This window comes from Neophocaena asiaeorientalis, unplaced genomic scaffold (genome assembly GCF_003031525.2).
Source record: "Neophocaena asiaeorientalis asiaeorientalis breed wild unplaced genomic scaffold, Neophocaena_asiaeorientalis_V1.1 scaffold172, whole genome shotgun sequence".
Lineage (NCBI taxonomy): Eukaryota > Metazoa > Chordata > Mammalia > Artiodactyla > Phocoenidae > Neophocaena > Neophocaena asiaeorientalis.
Genome location: NW_020173716.1, coordinates 75,668 through 98,816, shown reverse-complemented (window position 1 = coordinate 98,816; position 23,149 = coordinate 75,668). Strand labels below are relative to the sequence as shown.

Here is a 23,149-nt window from a genome sequence, read left to right as displayed (position 1 = left end):
TTTTTTTTTTGCGGTATGCGGGCCTCTCACTGTTGTGGCCTCTCCCGTTGCGGAGCACAGGCTCCGGACGCGCAGGTCCAGCGGCCATGGCTCACGGACCCAGCCGCTCCGCGGCATGTGGGATCTTCCCGGACCGGGGCACGAACCCGTGTCCCCTGCATCGGCAGGCGGACTCTTAACCACTGCGCCACCAGGGAAGCCCAGTGATAAAATTCTTAATCCATATATTTTATTTCTGAACTTCCTCCTCTCAGCTTAAATTAAAAGAAAAAATTTCCCCCCTATCTGATAGTTGTTTTATTACCATCATCATCTATTGTCTCAATTTAATAGATGACATTAATTTGGGGATAGTTGGATCAGTTATTTAATTATTAAATATTTATTCAGAATTAATATGTTGTCATCTCACTGCAATGTATAGACATTTTTACTGAGTTAGAAGCAGATTACTTCTTAAGGGATAAATATCTCTGTTTAAATGAAAACTTGAGATATTTAGGACAGATAGGTGTCCCTAAAGATTATGTTGGTTATAAATCCTTTGGTTTGTATAGACTTCCAGGTGGAGCTTCTTTTGGATAAACTCAAGCAAAAAGGAGCAATTCGACGAGCACTATTTCTCCATAACAGGTCCCCGGGTCACTCCAAGAACATGACCATCTCAAGGGGGGGACAGATGCAATGTGAAGAACTAATAGCATATCTGCGGGTAAGAGATTATCCATTATCTCTTCTTTCTACTTATTATTTTTTCTTTTCATCTAAATGATTTTCACTTTCTGTAAATTTTTTTGGTAGTAAATCAAAAAGAAGACAGAAAAATGCATTTGAGGAAATTGGGCTTTTTAAAGAGTCAAACTTGAGTAATGGACTTCTACGCTTATCAGACTGGATATTGCATGTGGCCTTTCCACAACAATGCTACTGAATAAATTATGACAAACATATTTCTTAAATATTGCTGGACTCTCAAGACAGTAAAAGAAATCCACCCCACCCCCCCCACCCCCCACCATAAGCAATCAATGAAAAAACTACATTGGCTAAACCTGACTTATGAGTTGTAAGCAAGTGTGTGAGCCAGGATGGCTAGGGAGGGAGGGATGGAACCTGGGCGGAGGGTGAGCTGTACTTGCAGACACCAGCACAGGGGTTCAGGCTCGCCTGGGGCCTTCTGCAAACCAGGGGTCTGACCTGAGCCTCCTGCATTAGGTCCAGAGTCTTCCACAAGGCTAAAGTGTTCCCAAAACAAAGATGCGCCCTGACTTCTGCAAGAGTAAATACAAGGTCTCACTGGAGCAATCTAGTATGGGTCCCATAGGTTAAATTCAATCAAATAGGAATTCATTTCTAAAAAAAGTACTAAACACACCAGGAAATAAGCCATTAGAAGACACAGCAAATGAATCTTAGTCCCGAAAAGCTTGAGATGTTAGAATTATCAGTTACAAAATATAAGTGTGTATAAAATGTTTAATGAAATAAAGGATGACATTTTTTTAAAAGATAAAGACATCAGGACTTCTCTGGTGGTCCAGTGGTTAACATTTCATGCTTCCACTTCATGGGGCACAGGTTCGATCCCTGGTTGGGGAACTAAGATCCTGCATGCCCCACGGTATGGCCAAAAAAAAAGACAAAAACATCAGTAAAGATTTAGAAGACTCAACATAATATAATATAGTAGACCTATATACCTATATAGAACTTGACATCCAACAATTAGAGAATATAAAATTTCCCCATATATACATATAAAGGAAGTCTGAACAAATATGAAACAATTGGAATCGTGGAAAATATGCTATTTGATTACAGTGCAATTTTTAGAAATCAATAGCAAAGATAAATTGGGAATTAGGAATTGTGATTTTTAAGTAACTTATGGATCAAAAAAGAGATCATATTAGGAATTTACTTAGAAGTAAATTATAATGAAAATACTACATATCAAAACGTGTAGGATATCCCAGAAGCAGAATGTAAAGGTAAATGTATAGCTTTAAATGATATTTAATTTAAATGAAAGATTGAGAAAAAGATGAAGGAAAAACAAACCCCCAAAAGCCTCTACAAAAATAGGAATTGAGAAAGGATGTACCTATAGATAATGGAGGAATTAATAAAATATTATGAATAACCTTCTGCTAAGACATAGAAAAGCTGAGAGGAAGCAGACATTCTTAGAAAAACACAACACAGCTGTCATTTGAAGAACCCAAACAATTCATTTAACCATATAAGCCATTAAAAAAAATTGAACTGGCAGTTAAAAATCTTTACACAAAGGAATCACAAGACCTAGATGGTTTTATAGGCAATATCTAACAAACTGTCAAGAATGAGACATTCCAATGTTAAACTCTTAGAATAGAAAAATAAAATATATTTCCAGCTTATTCTGTGAAGGTAGTGTAACTGATACCCAGACTGACCGAGGTTAGTGTAAGCAAGGAGAATTCATGACAGTGTTATACAAAGACATAGATGTAAAATTACTAACCAAATATAAGCAAACTAAATCCTAGAAGTTTATAAAAAAAGATTAAAAAACAGACCAACTTGGATGTATCCTAGGTTGGGTTAACATTGAAAGTATAGAAATGTAACTTTACACATGAATAGACTGAAAACATGGCCATCTTACTTAAGTGCAGGGAAAGGTTTTTGATGAAATTAAATAACTATTCATGATGTGAGCAAACGAGACAAATACCTCGTTACAATTATGAAGAAATACCATTTTACACTCAAAGTCTGCCAGTACCTATTGCTTGGTCAAGATGTGAGTTAATCAGAATTCTTACACATTGCTCGTGGCAGTGTAAGTTGCCAATATGAAGAATTTGGAAAATAATATTGTATCTTACAGAGCTGACAAATCTCCTTGCCACTATGTAGAACAATACATTACAACATTTTTTTTTGTAATAGCAAAAACAAACCAAAAACCCAAAGCAGTCCAAGTAACCTTTGACAGAAGAATTGATAAATAAATTGTAAATAAATTATTATATGATAAGTATTACTCAACAGTAAAAATTAACCTCGCTACACGTAACAGCATGAATGAATCTTAAAAAGTGTTGAACAGAGAGCAAATGACAGAAGAATACGTATGGTCTCATTTTAAAATAAACAGGAAAAGCAATCTGAAGAACATATTGTTCAAGGACACACACACTAGAGTAAAACTGCTGAAAGCAAACAAGGGAATGGTTACCTCTGGAAGGAAGACAAAGGGATGAAAAGAGAAAAGAGCATGTGGGTAGCTTTAGCAATATAGGTTATGTCCTAGTTATTATTTATATTGGGTGTGTATTTGAGTGCTCGTTTTATTAACATACCTCATATATTTTTGTGTGAATCAAGTATTACATTATAAAACAAAGTTGATTAAGTGTTCTCACTGGATAATGATAATCTTCTTTTTGGATATTCTATTCTTATGTAAGTGTAGTTTTTCAAAGAGTTTTTGTAGAATTTGATCAAGGGGTGAATACAGCTGGCTTTGTATTGTGTACTTATGGATTTCTCCAGATAGCTTGATGTCATAGGTTGATGTCATCATTAATTCAGAGCTTTTCCATTTTTAGGATGAATCTGAATTTAGAGACAAACTCACTCCAATTACTATTTTTATGGAGTATCGGTTGGATTATAGAACAGCTGCTGATGCGACAGGCTTGCAGCCTATTCTTAACCAATTCACTCCTGCCAATGTTAGTCGACAGGTACTGTACTTTATTAATTTATCATTAATTTTATACTTTTGTCTTTTTAAAGTCTTATAGTTCATATTGTTAAGTAGCATAAGGGATTGATTTTATAATGTTGGGTTTTAGTCAGAGAAGTCAGGAGAAGGAATCTGGATTTTCAGGTCAAAGACATTTAAAGCCACTCAGAACTTAGAGGTATGCAGAGGAAGACAGGGTCGCGTTTCATACACATAAAACAGTAAAATAATTCAAGGAAAACAACAAAATGCCAATTTACTTACATAGTATTTTATATTTTGCTAAACAAGTTTATTTATATTACCTTTGATTTATATTTTAATTGTAAAAAATAGTATATGTACACACATATATGCATATATAGTACATAAATCATTCTTTTCATAAAACCAAATATAGCAAAATAAAATTTTATAAAGACTATATTAAAATATTTTTAGAAAATCCTATGTAAAACCCATACATTCAAATGTTATTGTATTTACTATTTTTTCCTCTTATTACATATTCATATTTTTAGATTAATATTTCTGCTCTCATAGAATGCTTTACCCTAAATTTAGGTTGTTACTTCTTTGTCTAATTTGTTAAGATCTCATAAACTATTTTTTTTTCCGTAATTTGAGAAGACTATATATACATGACAGCAGCATAAGGCAAATTAAAATTTTTTAGTCTTTTGTAATTTTTATATTTTAACAATTTATTTTATATTTCATTTTGCACATGAATAGTATACGTGCTAGTTTCTACTACCTATTAATATAGAACTTTAAAACATAGTTCTGTGTTCATATTTCTTACATTTTTTATTTTTAGGGGATATACAATATTATGTTGATTAATAATTTAATAATGAACAGCTGAGCCTCTTAGAGTCTGTCATTCAATTTTACATTTTTTAGAAAAGTTAATCATTGCTTGTCCTTTTACATTATGTGTTTTGTTATAGGAGTTATGATTATTTTCTCTTTATAATTTTTTAGAAACTGTTTATTAGTGTTAACATTACTTTTGTTTAGTTTACTGAGATCACCAATCTCTTTAATACCAATACAGTTTAAAGCCAGCTAATCAAATTGGTTAACTTTTGAAACCACTTCGAGGGAATAATAACTTCAGTAATATTTGGTTTTCTTCCCTGTCCCCACCCCACTTTCTTCATTATTTGAATCTTTGTTTCCTTTGTGTTCTACATTTGTTTCAGCACCGACATTACCTACTCTTAGGCATCTTTTTTTCTGTATTCTTAGCTTTATTATGTACTCTCATTTCGATGTTAATTACCTATCCCATCATTCTTATTTACTTCTCTCTAAAATGGCCCTTTATTTCACTGGTCATATTACAAACTTTTTTACTGTACTCTCTCTACGAAGTACTGCTGTCTGTTAGAAATATAATGTTAGCCACATTTGTAATTTTAAATATACTGGTCAGTAACATTTAAAAAAAAACATAGAAAACTGGTGACATTAGTTTTAATAATATATCTGTATTAGTTTACTAGGACTGCCATAACAAAATACTACAGAATGGGTGGCTTAAATAATAGAAATTTATTTTCTCACAATTCTGGAGGCTTAAAGTCTGAGATGAAGGTGTCTGCAGGGTTGGTTTCCTCTGAGGCCTCTCCCATTGGCTTGTGGGTGGTCACCTTCTCCCTGTGTCTTCACATCATTTCCCCTCTGTGTCTATGTCCTGATCTCCTTATAAAGCGCCAGTCATATTGGATTAGGGCCCGCCCTAATGATGTCATTTTAACTTAATTACTTCTTTAAGACCATATTTCCAGATAGTCATATTTTCTGTGAAATTTTTTAAGTTCTGTTTTTTACGGTCTTCAAAATCCAGAGTGTATTATATACTTACAACACATCTCAATTCAGATGCTAAAGCTTCATCAGAAATATTTTTTCTGTATTTAGAACTCATAATTTATAGTTGAAAAAGTAGATTCACATAGCCAAGTTGTTCTAAACATACTAAAAGTTTTTCAGTAGCAGAATCAAGTATCAGTTTTAAATTTAAATTAATTAATATTAAATGAAATATAAAACTCAATTCCCCAGTGGCGTTAGATATATTTCAAGTGCTCAAAAGCCACATGTGGCTCACTAGTGGCTACTATATCAGACAGGGCAGCTTTTGAGTTTCCCTTTCTGTACCCTAATCCTTTGGAGTTAGAGATTTCATGCTTCCTGCAGAAAGAGAGTTTTGTTTTTCCTACCCTCCATTTATTCATTCAAATATGTATTAAGTTCTTACTCTGTACAAGATATTAAGTATGTAACCGTAGAGATTTAGTTCTCTGTGAATGGAAGACATTGCTTTGTCTTTTCCATCTCTGAAACTATCTTTCCTGACAGCATATTTTAAGGCTATAGCTGCACCAATGCCAGTTTAATCCTCTCTCTTCAATGTAGAATGGTAGTTAGTCAAATATCCCTTTACCATAGTTTATTAATATTTCATAATAAAGGGTAAGCTGGGAGGAAGTGAGAGAGTTGTATTGACTTATATACACAAAAGCTCAGTGATTTGTGTTCACCTAGAGGGGTGGGATAGGGAGGGTGGGAGGGAGACACAGAGGGAGGAGATATGGGGATATACGTTTATGTATAGCTGATTCACTTCGTCATACAGCAGAAACTAACACACCATTGTAAATCAATTATACTCCAATAAAGATGTTGAAAAAAATATTTCATAATACTTTTCATTCCAAACTTCAGATACTCATCATTCTAACTGGGACTTTTAATACACACCATGTCACATATCATTAAATCCGTTCTTTGTTCATGAACTAAATTAGCAGTGATTGTATTTGGTATCACTTATGGAGTCACCTCAAGTTTCTTCTACTGGTCCTGGCCTTTCCCCCCATCTTCTTGAAGTGCATAGCAGCTGTTTACATCTAGGTCATTGAATTAGTTTACATGTACTGTTGGGTTTCATCCCAATTAAACTGACAGTTAAGATCTCTACCATACAATTCTATTCTGGGGAGCTGTGCCTCCCTTGTGACTTGTAAACATACAGTTTTTGTTTTGTTTTGTTTTTTAAGAAAGCCTGTCACTGTTTTTTCCCTTTAAGATCCCTCTTGATCCCTCTAAGGTCACACAACTTGGCTAGCAGCAGCTGAGTAAAGTAGAACCCTCATTTCTTGAATATTACTTTCTCTTCTATACTTCATTCCAAAATCTTAACAGCTTAATTTGAGGTAGAACTAAAAGGTTCCAACTAGTTGTATTATACCCTATAAATCTTTTTCTTCCTTTTCATTCTTACTAGCTAAGACTGACCTATTTAAAAACAGGCAGCCATGATCCCTTTTGAATTCAGGTATATATACAAGTAGAGTATATATAAATATATACATGTATGCATAAATGTATATTCATATACGTCCACACATATATTGGTATACACTGCATATGTGACCTGTACTGGTATTTATGCATGTAGAGAAAAATAAAATTTTTTTCTAGGCTCATATTCTGCTTGACTGTGGTGAAGACAATGTCTGTAAACCCAAACTGGAAGTTTCTGTAGATAGGTAAGTTTTGCTCCAAATTATAGACTGTATAATAAGAAATTTAAACGAAAGAACACATTTTTCTATTAAAGTAATAGTAATGAGAATTAGTTATGTTGGAGGATAATGCATGGTTTTCAGTAAAGCTATAAATATTGAGCTTTAAAAAAATAGGTGCTATGTTTTCACTGGCTACCTAGGTTAGCAGATCTCTTCCTATTCAGCATGGAGTAGTGTCACAAAGTAACTTTATATCCTCTTAAAGATACTCTTAACTAAAGGACTCATTACCATTTTATATGATGTACAAATTATAGCGAATACTGTGAGTATCAAGACAAATGATTAATTCAGCCTTTAGAAAAAAAATCAGGGGATTAATAAGTACAAAGAGATATAAAATTACTTCCGTAATACATATGAGTGATAGTGATATGCTAAAGGCATCAGTGTTCTTTTACTGGGAGAATCACTGGATTTGCACCCAGTGTGCTATTTCCAGTTTTCTGTTGAGCTGTAGAGTAGTCTTAAAAAATCTCGAGACACTGTTGAACATGTCAGTGCTTTGAATAGTCATGCTCTCGCCGTGCAGTCTTTTCTCATTGTCTAGATTTGTATTAACTCGTAGTGATCAAAAGAAGATCTATATTGGGGACGACAACCCTCTGACCTTGATTGTTAAGGCTCAGAATCAGGGGGAAGGTGCCTATGAAGCTGAGCTCATCGTTTCCATCCCACCGCAGGCCGATTTCATCGGGGTGGTCCGCAACAGTGAAGTAAGCAAGCTGCCCCTTTAAAAATTGAAATGCACTCATAGTTCACATTAACATTAATGAGCTGCTCCCCTGTTTAGTGTAGTACAAGCTTAGCCTTTCTACCTAAGGCTAAATTGCTAGACAATAGAGTGCCTATCTTACATAATTCCTTTCAAGCCTAATAACTTTGCATAATGCATTGATAGGACATTTACAAAACTGCTAGCTAAGTGCCTGAAACAGGGTCAGATGGATAAAGTGTCTAAGCCTGGCCATCAAATAATTTTTCAGAGGTAATATGGTTATGGATCTATGTCCTCTAGGGATCGTTCAGAAACACTCTGACTTTATATGTGGTACTTGTACACAATTCTGCTTTCCCCTGTACCCCTCATTGCTCAAGTAGATGCATTTGCTTTGTAAAGCCAGAAACCTAATCATCCAACTGCATGATATTGTCTAGGAACTTTAAAGTTTTATTATGGCTTCTGCATTTTTTTGGTCATTAATTTATTTTCCTTTCAATCCTTTTTCTTTGTCTATCAAAGGCTTTAGCAAGACTTTCCTGTGCCTTTAAGACAGAAAACCAAACCCGCCAGGTGGTATGTGACCTTGGAAACCCAATGAAGGCTGGAACTCAAGTAAGGCATTTTAATTAAATGGATTGTTTTTTCTTTTATAGAGAATAGCATATTTTTCTGTGGGTTTGTCCATAGTAATTTTTTTATAAGCACTTCAAAATAGTGTGTAAACTGGCTTTGATTTAGAATGTAATGACTATCAGAGTTTAGTTTTGATTAAGATACTAAAGTAATGGGTTGTGTTATTACCTGTATTCAGTAAGCTGCTCTTCACCTTCAATTCGGTAAATGGATGAGAACATGGTTGAAACTAAGGACTGAGATTGTAACTTTGATATTTTAAACTAACACTTCAATGCATCCTCAAAACTACTCTGACAAATACCAAGACTGTCATTCTTAAGTGAGTTAGAATGATCTCATTAACTTGAAACCTATATGGTCATCCCAGTAGGATCAAAGAGCACAGTGGTTGGATCAGGCTCCCCTTCAGGGGGTGGAGAAGGGAGCCCAGGAGCTTGAGAAGAAGCACTCAGTGAGTTGCTTCCCAAATCCTCTAAAAAGGAAACAAAAATATACCTTGTAGAATTCCTATTATCAATGAAAAAAAAAAAACAGCAGTATATTTCATGTTACCTTTTCAATAGAATTTAATTTAATAAGCACATAGATATTGGTAATTTGAAGATCTGTGATATTATGGGGCTGAATATTCCATATCTACCCATATAAACAACATCTCTCCTATTGGATGTTGTTTAAGGGTACAGACTTGCAAGTAAGTCTAAAGCTCTGATGTGCAGCATAGTGATTATAGACAACAGTAACGTATTTTAATCAATCATCAAACTTGCAAGAGACTAGGTCTTAATAATTCCAACCAGAAAAAGGAAATGATAATTATGTAATGTGACAGAGGTGCAATTATTGCCACAGTGGCAATCATATAACAGTGTATAAATGTATCAAATCAACCTTAAATTTACAGTGTTATATGTCAAATATATTTCAATAAAAATAAATATTTCATATTTCTTTAAATATATTTTCCATTAAAAGTCATTATTATTTCTAGATATAAGGTCTCTTAGGGAAAAGGGCTTGAACAAAGTACCCAGAGTTGCATTTTTTCACATGTATTTAACACAGTGTTTAACTACAATGTTTCATTAACAAGTGAGCATGCTTTTTATTTTCTTATATTCTCGTTCTATCTTTCTCACTCACTGCTCACTCACTATAGATAATTCCAGGTTGATTCTTGTGGCTGGTTCCAAGCTTTGTAAAGTGGGAGGCAGTTTCACAAGGTCCCCTAGAAGCGCCATTTTTAGATGTCATTTATGTGACCCCCCCGCAAGAAGGCTGCTTTCCCTTACCTTGTAGCTCAGTTTTTTCTTTAAAATAACAATTTTCCTCCTGCAGAAGTTAAGATGTTTGTTATTGGTGGAGTTGTGGGTGACGTGGAGAAATTCTGCTTCTGGCCCTACATCTGTCCTTTTAAGCCAAGTTCTCTCACTCTTGTAAGCCATCTGTTTCTTCCTTCCTGCTCCATTAACACAAGTTCATGTGTTAGCTTCCTGTCACCAAATTATTGTGCATAACTACTATGCTGTCATTGGGTCAACAAGCAATTCCTCTTGCATTTTTCAGAAAGTTAATATTAGTTAATATAATAAGGAGATAATTAGTTAATATTATAAGGAGATAGAATTATGGTTAATCATTGTTAAACAGGCTCCATTATGGATTGGCCCAAGTATCTGAAATAATAGAGATTTGATAGAAGATCAGACTTAATTACCTTTGCTAGAGTATTTTCAGTTTTATTGTAAGTTCAAACCCTATTCTTTTTTCTTTGGACGGTGGATTTGGAATTTCACTAATTTGACACTGTTCTAACTAACATTGCCATCTTTCCCGCCTCCTTCAGCTCCTAGCTGGCCTTCGTTTCAGTGTGCACCAGCAATCAGAGATGGATACTTCTGTGAAATTTGACTTACAAATCCAAAGGTATGAAAACAACTTTTTTCCGTTTATAATAACTATGGAGGAAATATTATTTGTTATAAATATATTATGCAGTATACTTAAATATTCTGGAATAGGATAGACTAAAATTTTAGTACTTAATTATAGCATTTTAAAATCAATATTTACATCATAAGAATAATTTATGTTGCTTTTGAGTTTGTAAAACAAAACTAAAAGTTAACTAAAAATTATCTTCTTGGAATTAAATGGTAATGAAAGTAATTATTTTGATTTGTAGTTTGTCATTTCTTTACTGCTTTTAATTTGTTTACTTTTAGTTTCACTGCATTTGCCTCTGTATGCTATTGATGACGATTATGCTCAAGTCTGTCCTAAATATATTTTTTTCTTTTTCAGCTCCAATCTTTTTGACAAAGTAAGCCCGGTTGTATCTTACAAAGTTGACCTTGCTGTTTTAGCTGCTGTTGAGATAAGAGGGTCAGTATGATTACCCAGTTGAGTATCTCATTCTCATGATTTAAACTACTTTAAAAGTAGTTACTTCTTAAAAGTAAGTCCTAGGGCCCCTAGCTTCTTTTGGATAGTAGACACTCCATGTTTCGGTGTCATTTTACTAGAGCTGTAGCTTCTGTAGAAAGAAGAAGGTCCTGGGTGTATTCCAAAGCCCCAAATATTTATTTGATAATCCTTTGGAAATAAACCAGACATGGCAAAAGTGGCACAAAATAAATTTATTGAACTTTTATGCAAAAGTTCACCTGTTATCAATTCACCTGTTACATTAGATTCAATAAAGAGTAGTTTGTATGTCCATCTGTGCATGTACATATACAAGTATAGTTTCTGTTTTTGTTTTTTCTGTTAAATGTATGGTGTTTTTTTTTTAATTAATTCTGATTATATTCATTTGGACACTAGGTACTTTTGAAAATGAACTGACCATATCATTTTGATATTCATGGTAGGTTTTCTTTGGTCATTGTTTAGAGTCTCAAGTCCTGATCATATCTTTCTTCCGATTCCAAATTGGGAGCACAAGGAGAACCCTGAGACTGAAGAAGACGTTGGGCCAGTTGTTCAGCACATCTACGAGGTTTGCAGCTGTTGGATTTAACTGATACCTGGTAGACAGCCAACAAAGAGAGGAATAGATAGGCTCTTTTTAAAAAACAAGTCTATTTAACTTTTGCATAAACTCTGCATAGTTTAAGTATGTACCAGAGATTTCTTTGAATTTTTTCCCTATTCTTAAGTTCATTTTTATTAGACAAGTAGCTTCCAGTAGTAAAAGAAAGCTGTTTATACAAATTGTTGTTTAAAACCAATTAGTAAAAAAAAAATAATAAAAATTAACTTAAAAGTAATATTTTATTATTATTATTTTAATAATAAAATAAAACCAGTTAGTTCTACTTGAGTAAAAAGAATAGGTCACTGAGTAAAATTTTGGTTCTGTAGGAAGAAAATTTTCTATGCCACTTATCATTAACTTTTTCAAGTTTTCCTCTTTTGTTTATACATTCATCCTGATTTATACTGCCCTACGCAGAGGCAGATGTTGAGTTTGATTCTTTTGCATAATAATGATCATGTTGTAATATTAGAGTAACTATGGAAACTGTTATTCAAACTGTTATTCAAATCCTGTTGCTTAATGATTCCTAAAGTTGCTGTAGGGGAAGGATTATAGAATAGATTTTTGCCCTAAGTATTTACATTTCCTTCTCCTCATTAGCTGAGAAATAACGGTCCGAGTTCATTCAGCAAGGCAATGCTAAATCTTCAGTGGCCTTACAAATATAACAATAACACTTTGTTGTACATCCTTCAATATGATATTGATGGGCCAATGAACTGCACTTCAGATATGGAGATCAACCCTTTGAGAATTAAGGTAATGTACTTAATAGCAGCTATTTATAATGATGATATTTTATTGCTTTTCTTTCTAAATCTATAAAAGAAATGCATGAAATAAACAATTGTTTTAATAATAAATCTATTCTGCGAAAATGTTTTAGCTCATAACCAGTATACTATGAATTAAATTGTTTATTTGTGTAATGAGTAAGGATGAATTTTGTGAAGTCCTAGTAAACCATTTATTTATGTAGTGTTTAGTGAGCCTCCGGAGATACTCTTTGTTTTTTTTTTTTTGGCCGTGTCTCGCAGCTTGCTTGAGGGTTCTTAGTTTCCTGACCAGGGATTGAACCCACGCTCTCAGCAGTGAAAGCGCGGAGTCCTAACCACTGGACTGCCAGGGAATTCCCATCCGGAGTTATTCTTAAGTGACCCAATTTGACTTTGGTTTTATCGCAGAGTGGTTTATCCACATGTAATATGTGTCAAGGGTGTTTGGATGTTGAAATTTTTGTCTTTGGGATAAGATATAACATTTTACTCTTGGCTCTTTTGACTTGACCTAGAAAAATGTCATTTTATGGAATTCTATTTGGATATAGTCTTCTCCATCCTAGCACATATGTTTGGATAAGAAGCTATTCACAGGTCAGAGTAAGGAAAGTTAAGAAAACAAAGCAAAAAATGTATACTCATGATTGACATACATCACAGATGTACACTGTTAAATTTCAAGCTGTTTCTAAGTATTTTATCAGTTTCCCCCCTAGCTATGCAAGGGGAGAAAATGATGGCTAGGTAGAGGTAATTTTTTTCCCGCATATTAAGGACTCTAATCTTTATTTCCTTTGCTTAGTTTTAGCCATATATTAAGTGGTGAATTTTCTGTCATGCCACATTTTTAGTCACTATATTTTAATCATGTATAACAGTTTATGCCAAAATGTCAGTGCAAAATATTTTCCATTGTTATTTACCACCAGTTTATTTATGTAATCCTAGATCTCAAATTCGCAAACAACTGAAAAGAATGACACAATTGGTGGGCAAGGTGACCGGAACCATCTCATCACTAAGCGGGATCTCACCCTCAGTGAAGGAGATGTGCACACTTTGGTAAGTGGCATTTCAACAACAAGCACTTCAAATATTTTAAAATATGTGATTATAGAACTGATGCCAAAGAGCATTTCAAAAGTAACAACAGCTGTGCTGGAAAGAACTCTGTATATTTTTATACCATTCACTTCTCTTACTTTCCTTGTTCCTAATTGAATTAATGCCACATTTTCTTCAAATGATCTGTCTTTGTGTAGATTACTAATAAAAATATTTTATGTTCTAACTTATTTCTCTGACTGCCCTCCTTTAACTGACCTCTTTCTCAGTCTCACCCTAATCTTTGAAACTTATGTTCAATATTGCAGAAAAAAACAGAAGGGCTCAACAGAAATATAAGAATAATTAGCATTATGATCAACTTTTGTTGAGTCAGCCAATCTAATGACTATAATGTTATAAAGAGGTTTGTCACTTAAGTTTTTAAAATTTAACAGATCTGCAAACCATCAACTAACAGAGAACCTGGTATAGTGTTTATGTTCATTAGTGATCACCAGTTACTTTCACATCTCCAGATTCCATGGTTCTTCTTAGTTCTCATTCAGTTCAACTGCACAGTGACTTTTTGGCACAATTAATCACTTACTCTTTTGTGAAACACTCCTCTCTCACTTCTTGGGCACTATTCTCTTGGTTGTCCACCTACCACAACTGGCTACTTTGTCTCAATCTCCATTTCCAGACCTTTAAGCTCTAGAGAATATTCCAGGGCTCAGATCTCAGAGTTCTTGTCTGCTCCACCTACAGTCATTCATTAGATCTGTGCAGTCCAGTGTTGTAGACACCAGCTACATTTCAAGTGTTCAGTAGCCACATGTGGCTAGTGGCTACCACTTTGGGAAGCACAGGTATCTCCACACTGATGATTTCTGTCATTGTAGAAGGTTCTATCTGACAGTGCCATATGAGATGATCTTAATCATTCGTATGGCTGGTAAGTACCATTTCTATGTAGATGACTTTGATTAATATTTCCAACCCGATCCTCTGCATTGAACTCCAGACTCCATTATCCTCTGGAACTCCTCTTAAATATTTAATAGGAATCTTAAACTTAATTCTAAGAACATATCCTTGAGTTGTCTCAACTCTGATCTTTCTATGGTGTTCCTCATTTTAGTAAATATCAACTCTGTTCTCTGTCCCAAACTTTGGCATGGGGCTTGACTCTCCTCTTTCTCTCAAACTTCATAATCCTACATATCAGCAAATTCTATCATTATCTACTTTCAAAACAGCCAGAATGTGGCCCCTTCTTGCCGTCTCTACCACTGCCACGACCTAACCTAGACCATCTTCCTCTCTCACTTGAACTATTGCCAAACCTCCAGTTGGACTCCATATTTCTGCCCCTGTCACCACGACAGTCTATTTGCCACATAGAAGCCATAATGATCCTTTTAAAAGTAGGTCAGGTCATGTCACTCCAGTGTCTTCCTGTCTAACTCAGAGAGAAAACCAGAGACTGCAAAGCCTGGGGGTTTTTTTGTAGTCATCCTCATCGGAGTGAAGTAGCATCTCATTGTAGTTTTATTTGGATTTCCCTAATGACTAATGATGCTGAGCATCTTTTCATTTGTATATCTTATTTCGAAAAATCTCTATTCAAACCTTTTGCCCATATTTAAATTGGGTCGTTTGCCTTTTGTTGTTGAGTCATGAGGAGTTCTTTATATATTCTGGATACTACCCTTATCAGAGCTGTTACTGCACATATTTTCTTTCATTCTGTAAGTTGTCTTTTTTACTTTCTTGATAGTATTTGTTGATGGAAAAAAGGTTTTAAATTTAAAGAAGTCCAAATTTCTTTTCTCAAGTCTATCTCTTCTTGTGTTGCTTATATTTTTACTGTCATATTTTAAAAACCATTGCCTAACCGAAGTGCTGGAGATTTACACACAAGTTTTCTGTTTTTCTAAGTTGTTGTTGTTGTTGCTGTTGTTTTAATATTTATTTATTTATTTGGCTAGACCGGGTCTTAGTTGTGCACGCGGGATCTTCGTTGCCGCGTGCGGGATCTTCATTGCTGCATGCAGGATCTTTTAGTTGTGCCATGTGGGATCTTTAGTTGTGGCATGCAGGATCTTTAGTTATGGCATGCGGGCTCTAGTTCCCTGACCGGAGATCAAACCCCAGGCCCCCTGTGTTGGCAGCATGGAGTCTTAACTACTGGACCACCAGGGAAGTCCCTGGTTTTCTAAGTTTTATACTTTTAGCTCTTACTTTTATATCTCTGATCCATATAGAGTTAATTTTTGTATATGGTGTGAAGTAGAGGCCCAGATTCATTCTTTTGCATGTGGTTTTCTAGTTCTCCCTGCATCATTTGTTGGAAAGACCTGTCTCTTCCCTTTAAATGGTCTTGGCTCCCTTGTTGAAAATGAGTTGACTGTGAATGTATGAGTTTGTTTCTGGACTCTCAATTCTATTCCATTGATCTATACATGCATCCTAATTTTTTTGATTGTTGTCCTTCTGCAGTAAGTTTTGAAATTGGGGAGTGTGAGCCCTGCAGTGTTTTCATCTTTTTCAAAATTGTTTTGGCTAGTTGGGGTTCCTGGCAATTCCATATGAATTTTAGGATTAGCTTGTCCATTTCTACAAAAATGGTAGTTGGAATTTTGATAGCAATTTTATTGGATCTGTCTATCATTTTGGTAATATTGCCATCTTAATATTAAGTCTTTCAGTCCTTGAACATGAGCTGTCTTCTGTTTATTAGGTCTTCTTTAGTTTCTTTCGAAAACATTTTGTAGTTTTCAGTGCACAAGTTGTGCGCTTCCTTAGATACGTATTTTATTCTTGTTAAATGCTATTTAAAATAGAATTTTTTTAAAATTTCATTTTCATATTTTTCATTGCTAATGTATAGAAAACAATTCATATTTGTATACTGATTTTGTATTCTTTACCTTTTCTGTACTTGTTTATTAGCTTTAATAGTTTTATTGTGGATTCTTTAAACTTTTCTGTAAGTAAGATTCTGTCATCTTTGAATAGAGATAGCTTTGCTTCTTTCTTTCCAATCTGGATACCGTTTATTTAATTTTTTTCTTGCTTAATTGCACTGGCTAGAACCTTCTGAACAATGTAGAATAGAAGTGTCATGAGTGGGCACTGTTGTCCAGTTCCTGATCTTAGGGGAAAAGCATCCATTCTTTCACCAGTAAGATGTTAGCTGTGGGCTTTTCATAGATGCCCTTTACCAGGTCAAGGGAGTTCACTTCTATTCCTATTCATCAGCTGGAGGTGTCACTTACTGGATAACACTGTTGTGAGGTATATGCATATGACATGTCTAATGCAGTTTGACCAGCACGTAGAAGGTGGTGAATATTTATTCTTTTGACTGTCTGCCTTCAGGTTACTGATAAAAACACTCATGCCACTTGATTTCTACAGGTCTGATGTGGAATAGCTATTAAAGATTCACTGTTTCTTTTTCTTTTCCGCAGGCCTATTGTGATCTGATTCTCATGTCTTACTAAAATCACCATGCTCTGGGTTTGCCTAAAGAATGTTGAGTTCTAGCTATAACAATAAATATTTTAATATTATAGCACTTACCCTTCCATAACAAATCACATTAAAACCAACCCCTTCATAACAAGAAGCATTCATAGATTCAACTGTTAGCCTACTCATTTTAAACGTTACTTCTATTAAGGCAAAAGAATCTAGATCATCTCTTTAGCCTTCACATAAAACAAGTCAATTGTCTACTTTTCATATGTTGAAGAGATGATAGAATGATCTTTTCTTTTAAGTAAGTAATTTTTTGGCAGGGTTGTGGAATTGCTGAATGCTTGAAGATTGTCTGCCAGGTGGGGCGACTAGACAGAGGAAAGAGTGCAATCCTGTATGTAAAGTCTCTGCTGTGGACTGAGACCTTTATGAATGTAAGTGGGCAGATGCAGCATTCAGCGAACTTATCCATTTTTTCGAAGAAATAAAAAAGGCCTGACATATAGAAAATCATTTTATTGTTATTCCCATATAGAAGGAAAACCAGAATCATTCATATTCTCTGAAGTCGTCTGCTTCATTTAATGTTATAGAGTTTCCGTATAAGAACCTTCTAATTGAGGACATCTTCAACTCCACATTGGTAAGTCATTGATTTGGGGAAATGGAATAAATGCACTCAGTTCAATACCATAGATATTTTTATTTTAAATAATGGCAGTTAATTATTTTGATAATTTAAAGTAACGAGTTATTTGAATGGATTATAACCTAGTATAAACTAGTTTAACATTACTATTTTCCTCCCCCACATCCCAGAATTATTAAAGGTAGACCTTTTACTTTAGCATCTTGTCCTATGTAAGATACTTAGCATCACTAAATTTCATGAGGGAAAATTTTGGGAATTTCTCCCCACAGAGTTAGAAAGTTGGAAATTAACTGCAGTTAAGTGAGGGCATTTTATAAATCTTTAATTTGAGGATTAAAATGGGACCAACACATCGTAAACTGGGTTGGATTATTTAAAAATCATTTCAGAGTCAGTCAGAGGTTAACCTGTTGAGAGTTTCGTGTGTGTGTGTGTGTGTGTGTGTGTGTGTGTGTGTGTGTGTGTGCTATTGATACCAAATGTGTAATCATAAATTATCATGTACTAGAAAAGAAAATAATGTGAGTAACATTGACATAAAATATAGTAGACATTCAGACATTTGTTGAATGATTCAGTGAACTATTTTCAAAACTCAAGAACTTTTTCCCCCAACAGGTTACCACTAATGTCACCTGGGGCATTCAGCCAGCACCCATGCCTGTCCCTGTGTGGGTGATCATTTTAGCAGTTCTAGCAGGATTGTTGTTACTGGCTGTTTTGGTATTTGTAATGTACAGGGTAAGTGATGGACTTAGGAAGAGAGGGAGGGAGGGGAAGCAGAAGAAAAGGAGAAGGAAGGGAGCAAAAGAAGGGAGGGAAAGAAGAAAGGGACCTTTAATAATGATGCATGATGAGCAGTCCTTATCATTTGAAGGAAGAAAAATTCAACTAAGTGCCATTTAAATTTTCTTGGTCATAATATGGTCACTCAGAATACTTTCAGTATTCTTCATTGATGTGGCAGTAATGTGAGTTTTTTTTTTTTCAACTGGCAGATGGGCTTCTTTAAACGTGTCCGGCCACCTCAAGAAGAACAAGAAAGGGAACAGCTTCAACCTCATGAAAATGGTGAAGGAAACTCAGAAACTTAACTGTGATTTTTAAGTTGTGCTACATCCTGTCCCATTAGAAGTACCAACTTCAATATAGATTTTAAAATTTCCTTCATGAGGAATAAAGTTCCAAGACTGTACTGCTGATGGTACCCATTGGTATTAACCACAAAGTGAGAGCAATATTTGTCAACCTTTTCATTATAATTAAGTTCAGACATACATTTAATATACATCCACTGACTTGTATTTTTAGGTATTTAAATAATAACATTTCAAGGATAGATCTTCAATGTACATAAGACAGGTAGTGCCTGAGTTACCACTTTATCTAAAATAGTACCTCCTACAATTATTGTTTCTGATTTTGTATGTTGGATTTTGTTTGTTGTTGTTTTTGTTGTTTTAAAGCAATCCAAATTTGGACCTTAGGATCCACATGTTTTGTAGAGATACTTACCGTTAATACACATTACACTACAGTTGAGTTTTCAAGCTAACTTTATAACCGCATAAACTTGGATTTTAATATTACCTATATGGTAGAACTTTAAAAAAAGAAAAATGCATGATCCCATCAAAACTCTTTCCTGTAATAGCAAAGGTACAGTTTTTTGTTTTAATCTGAGAATTGAATACATGCTATTAAATTTTTATTTATATTTTTATCCACAGTCCACTTGATTACATTTTATTTTGTATAAGTTTAAGTTCTATTTCAAATCCTTTAAGTCAACTTATACTAAAAATTAGTTTTATAATCAAAAATGCCTCTTTTGTGTAGTCATTTAATTCCTGCTAAACATCACGATGCTTGAAGCCATATGGAATTGGAAATCATTTCCAAAGTACATTTATTCCATTGCCTTAGTCTGGCTATATACAATACAATACAAAAAAAAGAAAAAGGAGCATTTAAATTAAAAGACTATGTTTGTAGTTCTTTGACAGAGTTGCTTATTAATAGTTTGTTCTTAGATTAAAGCAAGAGTTTTTAGTTGGGATTAATTTATTTTCCTCCTATATGTGTATTTTTCCTTACGTTTCCAAAACTGTTACTGAGAATGTGTCAGGATCAATGAGGAATCTTTACAACTTAGAGGAACCTGCACTCAACCTCCCAACCCTGCAAGAAATGCTTGGAATTGAAATTCTTAAAGTAGCTCGCTGGTTTACTTCTAGCAATAGTGTAGTACTGCTCAGATGGATATTACCTCAGTTGAAGCCAGGTGTAACATGTAAAACCAGTCTCAGCTATCAAAATGACTTCTTAGAGGTTATTTTATAAGCAATTCAAGTTATTGGAAACCTTTTTAAACTTTTTTAGGTTTATTAATATAAATTACTTTTCTAGGATTTTTAAATAAAAGCTGCACAGGTGGCAAGTTGTAGTTTTATAAGTCCGTAGGGTGATGAATCTTCTAGAGGAATATGTGAATTATTCACAGTTCCTCCAGGCCTGGGGATAACTATTAGCTATATCTATTTTTGTGCAATTACATCATGTTGTGCATTAGAAATTGAGAGTTTGATAGCTTTTTAACTACTGTCTTCATTAGGCAATGATAAATATTTCACTTAAATAACTGAATATTTTTCTATGTTTTAAAAATAATTGAAATTTATCTTGCCATGTCTTGTGTTATAACTCCCTAACAAGTGCCTACGCTAGAATATATTCATAAAACAGAGGCATATGTAGGTGAGTTATACAAGTTAGAACGTTGACAAGACCCTATATTTAGCTTTAGTGATTTTCAAAATTAATAGGTGTTGTAATATAGATTTTATTAGTACCTCAAAAGATCTTAGTCATATGCAGTAAGTATTTTTATTACCAATAAATTTAAAGTTTTTAAGAAAAAAATATTTTTATCCTAGGGCCTGCCACCAGACAGTCACTGAATTGGTCTAGAACAATGTTCACCTTACCTGTTTTCCCACCTAATAGCAGTCCTTTCTGAAACTATCTTTTGGATAGAAAGTCACTCTTTTAAAAAAATGTTACTGTTTGATTTTGCACAGTCTATTGCTTTTATGGCCTCTTATCTCAAGGTATAATCTTCTACCAGAGATTGAAGGAGGAGCCAAAATAGCTCAGTTGGGAGAGCATGAGACTGGAGGAGATTGAAGGGTGTTGTCATGGAAATTAACATGATGCTTTAAATTGCTCTTATGGAATGTAGTTTAAAGCAATAGTATTTTCTTTAAGAAAAATGAAGATTTATATCTGTACAAAAATATGGTAGGAGTATAATTTAAAAACCTAGTCCTTGAGGAAAATATTTGGGAAATGTTGAGTTTCTTTTTACCCTAAAGTAGCATGTGAATGTTTTGGATAAACTGTCAAAAAATAATCACTGCTGTTTTTGTGATTTATTGAGAATTAAAAGCCATTTTGAGTGTAAAATTCTTATAATCTGATTCAGTTTAAGAAAATAAACATGGTTGGGGCTGAGAATGTTTAAAACATTTGGTATTGGTAAGAAATATTGATGCTGTTGTTGATTTCTTAAATAGGCATTTATTTCAGACTTGATATTTTGAGAAACATTTGTGTGAGGGAGGCGCTTTCCTTTTCTTCCCTTTACCTTTTTCTTGTAATTGGTGATTATTGTAATTCTGATTAAGTTCTTAATACTGAATTGTAAAACAATTAATCAAAATATTAGTGCCACAATTCTACCTGTTATGAAACTACTTAGTCATAGTCAATTCTCATTGATACTCTATATAAAGAGAAAATTCAAGTATTAGAGACTGTACTGGCTTCCTTAAGAGGATGTGAAAGATTTTTCATAGTGAATCATGACCCTAAGAGAGAGGTATGTGGCAAAAGTATAGTATATAATAAATAGATCCGCTGGTTTTTTATAAGGCAAACAGCTGTAAGTTGGTTGATGTTCCTGTGTTACAGAATGTAGTGTTGAGCTTGGCAAAGAATAAGTCACTCATGGAATACTTGTGTGTGACTGTTGCTTATCTCAGTGTCACTGTGTTAGTGCTCTTGGATAGCTTGTATATGTGATAGTTTGATTAATAAGAAAAAAATATAAAATTTGAAAATCGAATATAGGATCCAAAGTGGTGAATGAAATGACTTAATACTCAGTGTTTTGGAGAGTATTTCTTTTAACCTGTTGGTAGGCTAGTTTGAATGATGAACCTATGGACATGTAGCATGCATATATGCTTGTATTTCATCGTAATTTCTGATATATAATGAATTTCTTGGGAGAGGTACTGAATCTTTGATTTTTCTTGTCATTCTTCTCAAGCGCAATATAACAATGTAACCAAACCTAGATATTTCAAAGTCATTATTAACTTAGTAAACCGAATCTAAACGGAGATTTATTCGTATTTTTGTTAGCAGGAAGGAATGATTCTGAGATGGATATACGAATGAAGTTATTTACCCCTAAAAGGTCCATTTTACACTTTATTTCAGGCTGGACATGAACTATTCCCCGCTAGTTTTGAAACACTTTGCAATATCTTAAAGTAACTTGGAAGCTGTGTATATCAATTAATTTCCTACCTAAGTAACATAGAAAGTAATTTTCTTTATTTAGCTCTCTTGTGATCACCCACATTGGGTGAGACATAAAATGAGTGTCTTCTAAAATTTGTCATTTGCTAACTTGATTTGAGTTAGTGAAAACTGGTACAGTGTTCTGCTTATTAGTCTCCAGTGTGTAACTTGTGTCTGTTCAATAAACTTGAGCATCTGGTGCCACTTATGTGCAAGGACTTTATATTTTCCTTCTGTTATGTTGTGTTGTTTTGTTTTTTAATCACATGAGCTAGCAGTAGTGCACTAAAAGGATGACCTCAAAGAGGTGACATACCTCTTTAAAAGTCCACATTCTTAAGAGTGTTAGTTATTTGAAAAAAGGCGTCACAAACAGAGCAAAAGGAAACTAATGTTAAAATACACCAATTACAAATCATAGACATTTGAAATTTTAAAGGGGCTTCCAATTTCAATAATGGCAAAGTAGCTTGTATCAGATAACAATGAATGAAATGAGGAATAAGAAGCAAAAAAGAAACTTTTATAGACACTGCAGATACTAAAAGCAGGCAGAAACTGGAGGGAATTGGTCTCAAGGAAGGGAACCACACCTTTCCCTGAGTTTACTCTCTGTTGTGTGGATGGAATGCAAGCAGAAAAGTGCCCCCTCATTTCCTAGAATGATGGGACTGCCATCATGGCTAGAAATTGAGGGATGGGAGGAGGGAGAAGCCACATTGTGGGAAAGGGGAACATTTTCCCCTCAAAGCCTTGGCTGACGCTGACTCTGCTCTAGTGAGGCCCCAAAAGGAAAACAGCAGAGGGAAGTTTGAAAGAACTGAGCAGTTATTCCAGCTACTGTCCAATGC

At 34.3% G+C, this 23,149-nt stretch overlaps 1 protein-coding gene across 2 annotated transcripts in view; it reads left to right on the top strand.

Annotated features, from left to right (window-relative positions):
• Positions 1-22,516, top strand: part of ITGAV (integrin subunit alpha V) — an 85,228-nt gene extending 62,712 nt beyond the window's left edge. For both annotated transcript variants that reach the window (XM_024750649.1, XM_024750648.1), the window contains exons 17-30: positions 558-712; positions 3,600-3,737; positions 7,235-7,302; positions 7,910-8,057; positions 8,585-8,677; positions 10,548-10,627; positions 11,006-11,086; positions 11,597-11,702; positions 12,345-12,503; positions 13,472-13,585; positions 17,377-17,490; positions 17,592-17,699; positions 18,327-18,449; positions 18,707-22,516. In XM_024750649.1, the coding sequence (XP_024606417.1) occupies positions 558-712; positions 3,600-3,737; positions 7,235-7,302; positions 7,910-8,057; positions 8,585-8,677; positions 10,548-10,627; positions 11,006-11,086; positions 11,597-11,702; positions 12,345-12,503; positions 13,472-13,585; positions 17,377-17,490; positions 17,592-17,699; positions 18,327-18,449; positions 18,707-18,802 (1,583 nt within the window). In that variant the 3' untranslated portion in view covers positions 18,803-22,516. The remainder of the gene's footprint in view (positions 1-557; positions 713-3,599; positions 3,738-7,234; positions 7,303-7,909; positions 8,058-8,584; positions 8,678-10,547; positions 10,628-11,005; positions 11,087-11,596; positions 11,703-12,344; positions 12,504-13,471; positions 13,586-17,376; positions 17,491-17,591; positions 17,700-18,326; positions 18,450-18,706) is intronic.
• The last annotated feature ends 633 nt before the right edge of the window (positions 22,517-23,149 follow it).